General features: G+C 49.5%; 2 protein-coding genes across 2 annotated transcripts in view; one reads left to right on the top strand and one right to left on the bottom strand.

The window, feature by feature from the left end:
* Window positions 1-1,392, top strand: part of ckmb (creatine kinase, muscle b) — a gene marked incomplete at both ends in the record, with an annotated part of 4,022 nt that extends 2,630 nt beyond the window's left edge. The window contains 3 exons of the mRNA XM_084439406.1: window positions 335-458; window positions 862-1,051; window positions 1,214-1,392. Of these exons, the coding sequence (XP_084295532.1) occupies window positions 335-458; window positions 862-1,051; window positions 1,214-1,392 (493 nt within the window). The remainder of the gene's footprint in view (window positions 1-334; window positions 459-861; window positions 1,052-1,213) is intronic.
* A 2,452-nt stretch (window positions 1,393-3,844) lies between these two features.
* The window catches only part of mark4b (MAP/microtubule affinity-regulating kinase 4b), a gene marked incomplete at both ends in the record, with an annotated part of 32,506 nt that continues 26,350 nt past the window's right edge, over window positions 3,845-10,000 (bottom strand). The window contains 3 exons of the mRNA XM_084458302.1: window positions 3,845-4,181; window positions 6,384-6,423; window positions 8,348-8,430. Coding sequence (XP_084314428.1) covers window positions 3,845-4,181; window positions 6,384-6,423; window positions 8,348-8,430 — 460 coding nt within the window. The remainder of the gene's footprint in view (window positions 4,182-6,383; window positions 6,424-8,347; window positions 8,431-10,000) is intronic.

Genomic DNA, 10,000 nt, shown 5'->3' with positions numbered 1-10,000 from the left:
TTTAATTTATTCAGTTGTACATGTAATGTTTCTACTGTAAAGCACCCTGTGCACTCGTGCTATGAAGGGTGCTATATAAATACAATTTTACTTACTTACTTACTACAGCTGCTGCTACATTTTATAGCCCGTGTGTGTGTGTGTGTGTAATGTAACAATGTAAGCAGTCTGTTACCAGTGCAGTTAACACCTGCTCCTGTCTCTCTCCTCTCCTCTCCTCTCCTCTCCTCTCCTCTCCTCTCCTCTCCTCTCCTCTCCTCTCCTCTCCTCTCCTCTCCTCTCCTCTCCTCTCCTCTCCTTTCCTCTCCTCTCCTCTCCTCTCCCCTCCTCGCAGGCACAACGACGACAAGACCTTCCTGGTCTGGGTGAACGAGGAGGACCATCTGCGCGTCATCTCCATGCAGCAGGGCGGCGACATGAAGGAGGTCTTCAGGCGCTTCTGCGTGGGTCTGACCAAGGTGAGGCTCATTCCAAGATTTGAGAAAAATGTCACCAGCAAAAAAACAAAGCAAAAAAGGACATACATTCATCTATCTATCTATCTATCTATCTATATCTACCTACCTACCTACCTACCTACCTATCTATCTATCTACATATCTGTCTGTCTATCTATCTGTCTGTCTATCTACAGTATGTCTATCTATCTATCTATCTATCTATCTATCTATCTATCTATCTGTCTGTCTATCTATATCTACCCATCTACCTACCTACCTATCTATCTATCCATCTATCTTCTCCGTTTTTGGTTCCCTCACCATTGCACTTTCTCTTTCTTCCTCTGCTTCTCCTCTTCCTCCTCCCTCGCCCATTCTTCCTCCCTCTCCTCTTCCCCACCTCCCTCCCTCCTGGGGGCAGATTGAGGAGATCTTCAAGAAGCACAACCACGGCTTCATGTGGAACGAGCATCTGGGCTACGTGCTGACCTGCCCCTCCAACCTGGGCACCGGCCTGCGCGGTGGCGTCCACGTCAAGCTGCCCAAGCTGAGCACGCACCCCAAGTTCAACGAGATCCTCACCAGGCTGCGCCTGCAGAAGCGCGGCACAGGTAACGCCGTGCGGTCTCCTAAGGCCCGGGGTCAGGGGGGACTAGCACCCCGGGGTTCACCACACACAAACGGTTAATTTAGTCCTCTAATCAGACACTTCAGTCTTACTGTTGAGAACTCACCCCTCCCTCCTCTCTCCCCCCCCCCCCCCCTCTCCCCAGGTGGCGTGGACACCGCCTCCGTGGGCGGAGTGTTCGACATCTCCAACGCCGACCGTCTGGGTTCCTCAGAGGTGGATCAGGTGCAGTGCGTGGTCGACGGTGTGAAGCTGATGGTGGAGTTGGAGAAGAAGCTGGAGAAGGGAGAGGCCATCGACGGCCTGATCCCCGCCCAGAAGTAAAGCGGCAAAATGGCGTCTGTTGGTTTTTGTTTTTTTTGTATTACACTTTAAAAATGAGAAGCCTAGTCACCGTACCGCCTCTCTGGACTTTTCAAAAGAAAACAACGAAAAGACACTTCACTTCCTTCTACTTCTGCTTCCATTTTCTTTTCTTTTCTCTAAAAACTTCCTTTCACTTCAACCCTTTTTTCTCCCTTTCTTTCTGTCACTTTGAAACCATATTCCCTGTCTTTCTGTAACATCCTGGGATCAAACCTTCACACGGTTGTGGGCCTGTGCCCGGGACTGTGTGTATGCACCCAAACCATAAAAAAAAATTTTTTTTTGGGGTTGTATAAATTGAGCAAATAAAAGCCCCATGTTACAATCAACCCCACTGTCTGCCATCCTTTGGATTGATGTGCACTCTCTCTTGCGCGCACGCGCACACACACACACACACACACACACACACACACACACACACACACAACAAACGAGAACACAACAGACGTCTGAGTAATTTCTGAAAGAGTTTGAAAGAAGAATTTATTTTTGCTTCACACATTGTTTCTCGGAGACATGCAGGATTGCAGGTCAGTCATTTCCAGTCTACCCTCCCCTCCCCCTTACTGACAATAGCCACAGCTTCAATCTCTCTCACACACACACACACACACACACACATACACACACACGCGAATGTCCTACTCTTTTACAGCATGGTCACAAGCTTTTCGCAACACCTAGGGGAGTCCTTGAGCCAGAGAGGCCCTATTTTAGACAGAAGAGTGAGCCCTAAATCACAGCGTTCCCATTTTAAGACATCGGTGTTCCAGCAACTCGGCCCCCCCACGGTTTAGGAACGGAGGCCATCTTAAGTCATTGTGTTGAGGATTACAGGACTGAGGCCATCTTAAGTCATTGTGTTGAGGATTACAATCTGCTGTTGGCGTACAAGTGTGACATAAACATGGAAAGGAACAAGACAGAGAACTATTATTTGAAGGTTTGTGAGAGTTTGGTTGTCTGGTCGAGTTGATCTGGTGGAGGTGTATTCCTGTGTCTTTCTGCCTGTCTTCCTGCCCATCTGCCTGTCTGTCTGTCTGCCTGTCTGTCTGCCTGCCTGCCTGCCTGTCTGGGTGCTGTAACAGGCATCTTGGGGTGGTGGTTATTTATAGAACAGAACCAGGGTTCATTTCACTGAGGTCATTTAGGGTCACAATCTACACTACCCTACCCCCGCCCCGCCCCCATGATCATATTCCCCTCTAGCAGGTCTGATTGGTCAGCAGAGAGGTCTGGGCACTCTTGATGCCCATTGGCTGAGTGTTACTGCGGGAGTGACAATGGGAAATGTTGCAATACGACCAAGAAGCCATGAACACAGGAATGATTAGACTAGTGTAGTTACTGAACAGCTGCTTCCTAGTCTAGCTTTGTTGTCGACAAAAATGCTGTTTCGCTCATTAGCAATGGGAGTTAGAAAAATTAAGTTACATTAAACCCTTGGATCATTACATTGCAGAAGGTGCTCGTCATAATGACTGGGAAATGGTGTGAAATGATGTGACTATAACTCACCAAGTATAACAACATCAATCTTATAAAACGATAAGCTCATAGCCAAATCAAGTACTGAGGCTTGGGCCCGTTGGTTGGCTGTACCGTTGGAAGAAGAGCAACAGTTTGAGAAGTGACATTGCAAACCTAAAGTGCTACCAGGTAAAGGTGTAGTTTCAAGTCTGTCTGAAATACTGAGACAAGTGTGGGTGGCTCAGAGCTTCACGCGCACGCACGCACGCACGCACACACACACATAGCCTTTAACAGAACAGCTGAGGTTGGCTGGTACAACATGAGCAGTTTATGTGTGGGCGGGTTGGTGTGCTGTTATATTATACTGTACAGCGTCATTCAGTCTGTCTGCATTTCTGCATGTCTCCCTCTGTAGGCTGGAGGTCTGAATAGCAGAGGGCCACGCCCTCTCTCGTTAAATATGCACTACGCCTCCGTTGTTTGCGAGCGAGCGGAGGACAGTCTCCACCCCTTCCGGAGAGTTAAAAGAAACAAGAAACTAATGAACGGTGAATGGAAAAAAAAACGTTTTAAATAGCAGCTCTGATAAAGGAATGGCGACGACGTCGACAACTCCGTTCAGGTTCACGTAATCACGGAGGCGGCGTCCAAGCAGGGTTCAGAGGTCATGTCCAGGTCATAGGGTCCAAAGCCACAGGTCGGTGGGGTGTCCCGTCTGTGCGTTCGCGTGGCATCAATGGTGGGTCTGTAGCGGGGGGGAGGCGAGGTTGGCGGGGGGGGGCGAGGGACGGGGGGGTATCGGTGGCGGTGAGGGGGACTAACTAGACAAAATGGCTCTGGTCTCTCCTAGTCCTAACCCCCCCACCTCCTTTCCGCCTCCTCCTCCAACCGTCAGTCAGTCCGTCCGTCCCTGAGCCCCGCCCCCCCTCCCCCCTCAGAGCTCCAGCTCCTTGGACACTTTGGTGGCGATGTCCCGGAAGGCTAGCGGCGCCCCCCACAGGCGTTTGAAGCGCACGCCGCTGGACCGGCCGGGCCCGTGGGGCAGCAGCTGGCACACCTCGGCCTCGAACGCCACGCGGGCGCCGGCGGCGCCGTGTGTGCAGGACAGCAGGAAGGGCCCGGCCGGGTGGACCTGGCAGCCGCAGCCCTGCGCCGCCTCCCTCAGGGCCAGGACAACCTCGGCCGGGTCGCGGGGGCTGCGCAGCCTCACATCCCAGCCGGATCGGGGGGTCCGGGGCTCTGGCGCCTTCTGATGCCCAGGTAGATGGCGACTGCAGGGGAGGAGGGGTGGTGGTGGGAGGGGGGGGGGGGGGGTGAGAGAGGGGAGGTGTGTGTGTGTGTGTGGGGGGGGGGGGGGGGGAGAGTGTGTGTGAGGGGGGTGGTAGTGAGGGTGAGAGATGCATGAGGGTGAGTGGAGAGAGAGAGAGAGAGAGAGAGAGAGAGAGGGACAAGAGAGTTGTAGATTAGTATCTCATAGGGTTGGGTTTAATCAAAACATGTCAAACGAAGCCTCCCAGTAAGACCTCATCTGACGTCACATGTTCTCCTCTGTCAGTTCACTCAGCTAATTACTCAGCTAATTACTCAGCTAATTACTCATCTAATTACTCAGCTAATTACTCAGCTAAACAGCTCATTTGGGATCTCAACTACGGACACAGTAAGTAGGTGACAACTTGAATGGGGTTGATTTAGCTTGCAAGATGCACCCAGATTCTCACTGTTGGGATGATTCAGTGAGTCAGAATGCACAAAGAAAGCCAAGTCAAGCTGGAAACCAGACGTTTGTAGTAAAGCGCAGAGCAGAGCAGCCATCTCCGCGTGACGCCGGAGCGTCAGGACATGAAATGAGTCGACGACACAGCTTTACCTTCTGGGAACCCGCAGCTCTTCAAGGCAACACAAAAGAGCTGCTGACAAACCAGCCGACATTCATCGTGAACAGCACGCCACCGCCGGGACACGCCCACACAACGGCCAGGACACGCCCACACAACGGCCAGGACTCAGGACCATCAAACCAGGACGTGGAGTAACGTTTTGTCCTTCTCCCGGTTAAAAGTGCCGTTTTGCAGAACTGGATCAGAGATGGTCTGTGGTTCCAGTTCTCCTACAGCCTACTGTACCACTGAGCAAGTACCTCTAAACGTCGACTAGCACCAAACACAGCTACGTTGGACAGAACCTGCACATTTATCAAAGCAAAGGTTCTACGGTCTATAGTGTACAGAACCGGTCACCCCGCGGAACCTGCTACCCTGGACCTGGTTACCTGCTGGTTCTACTGGTGGACCGGGCCTGACCGTGAGACTGGCCAGGAGAGACTACAGGGAGGGAGGACAGAGGACATGATGGGGGGGTCAAGTTACCACCGGGGCTATAAAATACAATCAGAAATTAAATACCTAATACTCATGTTCATAGTGGACAGAACATATCATATCACAGTGGGAGGGACTTACAACTGGGCCAAAAATAACCTTCAGTATAGATCTAATACATCAGTATAGTGTGTTTACTGTATGTAGAGCAGTTAAGACGGACCTAGAACTGATACTGTACTGTATATCTGTACAGTATGGGATCCTATAGCTGAATTAAGGTTCATGTCATGAGCAGGGTTCATAGGTCATACAGTGCAGGTCGAAGGTCGTAGGAGTCAGTCTGTTTTATGTGTCTTTAGGTGTTATTCTGACTGATATGGTGTCTATATACTGTACCTGAACCCACCGCGCAGTCCGGTATTACCATATATACAGTAGTAGTCAGTCCAGTCCTACTACTGTATTGTAGTCACTGGGTCCAGTTCTGTAGAGTATTGTAATGAATGAGTCCAGTACTGTAGTGTATTGTGATGAATGGGTCTAGTGTTGGAGTGTATTTTAGTAGAGTATAATACAATGGTTAGTCCCGACCTCGCAATCTGATTGGTTAAGAGCTGTTGTATATTTACAATATACCATGGGCAAAGCCTCTTTACCGTCCTATGTGAAATATTACTGCGCCAATATACTGCCTGTAAAAACCTTAGTTCCATTGCGTAACCATTCGTTGGTTACATTGCGGTGTCTCCTCAAGAAAAATGGAAACATTCAATGTCAATTTGGAGTTGTTCTATCCGTCCTGTAGCCTACCACTCTGGTTTATCATCACCGTTGTAACTGGCAGTTGCACAGCAAAGGTAGGCTACACTTCGTTCATGGCTAGCTAGGTTGGTCAGGAGAATTAGTTTTCGTTGCTAGGGCTCACTGTTCGTCGTTTTGAAACTCCATACCAACGTGATAGTTTTATGAACTACCTTTCTTGGCGGAGTTCACTAAAATATTAAGATACTGAAATAGTAGGTATTTGTCCCAGAAATGTTTCCTGATGATGTAACCAGTAACTCAGTGGAGGGTTGTGGTATATGAGCAGTATACCACATCCTCTCATGAGTTAGTGCTCCAGTATAGAGCAGAGCAGCGCTGGCTCACCTTGCGACCGGAGATCTGCTGGGGACTCTCTCAGGTTCGTCTGTGACCCTCAAGAGAAAGACAAAGGTACGTGTTAGGAATGAATCAGCCAATTAGCACACAGACACACACACACCCTTAATCCCTCCCCTTCCTGTACTGACGTCCAATCAGCAAGGCCACACCAACCACAACACGGGACTCACCGACCACAACACCATGGACTAATCACAGTGACATCACCAGTGACACCATCGACCTGCACTTAACGGAATTCACTTAATGATATATAAACGACAACAACGGCAACAACAACAACAGGGACAGATAAACAGATGAAACAACCAGGCACTATGAGGTCACACTGGGGTCGGTTGGTGTTTCTGCAGGAGGAGGGTCAGTGGGTCAGACCTGGATAGGAGGTCCTTCGGGACACAGCCATAATCAGCTAGAACATGGACATAGACTAGCTATTGAAACCAAAGTCACCTGAGGTACATTTGAAGAGGATTGCCTTTCTTCATTTACATTGTCCATTATGTCCATTGGAATGGCATGTTTATAATACTAATATTACTACTACTACTACTACTACTACTACTACTACTAATAATAATAATAATAATAATAATAATAATAGTAATAATGATAATACATTGTATTGATATATTCATTGTTCACTATTCAGTCAACAGGAGATATGACAAATACTATGTTCATCTTTGAAGATCTCCTACTACACCTCCACCTGACTGACACAGGGGGGCGCTGCTGCTACACAACCTCCGCAGACAGGCTGGTGGCCTCCCTGCACCAAATGGGGTTCCCCTCTCACAAACCTGGCAACCCAGTCGCCATTCCAGGAACTGTGTGTGGCCTGGTGGGACTAGCAGTGCAGGGTTTGGACCTAACGGGAATCTAACAGGAAAGAGTCTCACATGTCCATGGATCAATGTGTGTGGCGTGTGTGTGTGTGTGTGTGTGTGTGTGTGTTTGAGAGAAAGTGTGTGTGAGTGTAGGGGGGCTGTATAAGGACTGTCCTCACATGCCTTAGTGTCTGGCTGCGTCTGTGTGGGGGGGGTGTCCACTACAAGGATAAGGACAGGGTTACATAATCCTGCTGTAAACTAGGATGGTCAGGCTGCTTGGGTCAGCCAACGCCTCACAAACTCAACCTCCCAGTATCTGTGTGTGTGTGTGTTGAGTGAGTGTGTGTGTGTATGTGTGCGTGTGCATATGTGTTTGTGAGTGTGTGTGTGTGTGTGTGTGTGTGCATAATGTTTGTTTGTTTGTTTGTGTGTTGGGTGTGTGTGTGTGTGTCTGTGTGTGTCTGTCTGTCTGTGTACAAGCTCTACATTAGACAGAACACGGTGCTGGATTCAGAACCCACAGTTGGAATCTGGTGACTCGTTTAACGACCTTCAGCTGGAACACATGGAGCCGATTGCATGAGCCCGAATCTTAGACTGGTGTTTAAATGTCCTCTAGTACCGTCTGGGCCTCACAACGTCGTTAGTTACATAACGACCCCTCCAGCACTGTCTCTCCAATCTGCTCACAGACATTCGGATTACTGGTGCTTTCTGGGTAACCGTAAACCAACGGAATGCTCGTTTTCTGCACGTTACAATGTAACAGGCTTCTTTTCTGTGCGGGAAACGTCGATCTCAAGGATGTGCGACTTCACAGTTCCCTAACACCGACGAAACCCATCCACTGTTGTCTCATAAAAAAAAAATAACCCATCTGTGGTCTGTATCACAAATCAATGCTGCGCCAGCGCAGACCTCTAGGGGGCGCTCTGGTGCTGAGCCCAGCCGAAAGGCAGGCAGAACACTGACAGGAGAGGAGAGGGGGAGGATGAGGGGGGGAGGAGTGGGGAGGCAGGAGCCAGCAGTCAGGCAGGCAGGCAGACGGACGGACGGACAGACAGACGGATGGACAGCGAGAAGCAGCCGGTAAACACAGGGAAGAAGAAGACTTACTAACTGTTTTTGATCCCTGTGGGAGAGTGCAGCCCGAGACAGACTTGTTTGAGCTCTGACGTTTAGAGGGGTCAAGATTGACCCTACGAGGAAGGAAGACAAGGAGAGATGAAGAGAATACGATAGATAGAGAGAGAGAGAGAGAGAGAGAGAGAGGGGAGGAAAAATAGAGAGAAAAAGATTAAATGAAAGAGATAGATGGACAGAGGGAATAGAAGGATAAAAGCGTTGACTGGCAAGGAAAAGCAAAGTGGTTAAAGAACTGGAAACCGACAAACAAACAAATAAAGCTTTTTTCATAAAACGGCCACGACCAAGATGTGAGAGAACGTGAGAAGAAACGAGATATGGAGGGGAACGTCGTAGTGACCAGAACAGGAAGCCTGAACGAAGAGAGTTAGTAGGGGGGGTTAAGGTGATGTCAAGAGGAGGTCCACCCCTCCTGGAACACACACACACACACACACACACTGTCCCTAGAGGTTTACCTCCGTATAGTGAACATTGATTCTGAGACAAGGTTGCTCTGCTCTGTTCCACCCACACCTACACACTCCAGACTGTCCACTGACCAGTACCCACTAACTCCTGTCTCTGCCCACGGCCGTCTGGCTGGCCTGGAGTCAGCTGCCCACTGGCCCTCACACAATGACGGGTGACACTAAATACAACAGTACATCGTTCCTGTCAAATAAACAGTTCTTTTGGTAAGACATACTGACGCTCTGAAGTGAGCTCCTTCATGCGTATTGTATATCCAGTATATACACTCACATACAGGTATAATGCAGGTACTGTACATTTAGAGACGCCTACTGTGCTCGCCTGGCACTACAGCCTGCCAACTAGACTTGGTGTTAAATTGTACGGGGGAAAAAAACAGTTTTAAGGTTTAATATCAGAATCTGAAGGAATTGATCCTGACATTCACACTCACCTCCACTCATTTCCACTCACCTCCACTCATTCCCACTCATCTCCACCCACCTCCACTCACCTCCACTCATCTCCACTCACCTCCACTCATCTCCACACAGCTTCACTCATCTCCACTCACCTCCACTCATCTCCATTCACCTCCACTCATCTCCACCCATCTCCCCCCACCTCCACTCACCTCCACTCATCTCCACTCACCTCCACTCATCTCCACCCATCTCCCCCCACCTCCACTCATCTACATTCACCTCCACTCATCTCCACTCATCTCCACTCATCTCCATTCACCTCCACTCATCTCCACTCACCTCCACCCATCTCCACCCACCTCCACTCATCTCCACTCATCTCCACACACCTCCACACACCTCCACTCACCTCCACTCTTCTCCACCCACCTCCATTCATGTCCACTCACCTCCACACAGCTTCACTCACCATCATCTCTACTCTGCTAGCTAGTAGCCCCCTTTTCTTTTTTCTGTCTCCCCTTTTCCATTTCTCTCTCTCCCCGTCTCTCTCTCTCATCACACCCAGGTGAGTGTGGAGTTAGTGTAAAGCTCACTGTAAGTTGATCATCAGAGATCCCCTCCCATGACCATGTGTGATCTTTAAACAGCGTAACCGTCCAACCAGGCAGATGTGCATGTTCAGCTGCGAACACTGACAGTTGGGCTGTTTCAACGTACAGCGTGGTTTGGGGACTGGTTTGGT

Source organism: Borostomias antarcticus (genome assembly GCF_949987555.1).
Source record: "Borostomias antarcticus genome assembly, chromosome: 1".
NCBI classification, from domain to species: Eukaryota; Metazoa; Chordata; class Actinopteri; order Stomiiformes; family Stomiidae; genus Borostomias; species Borostomias antarcticus.
This window is presented reverse-complemented; position numbering and strand designations above follow the sequence as displayed.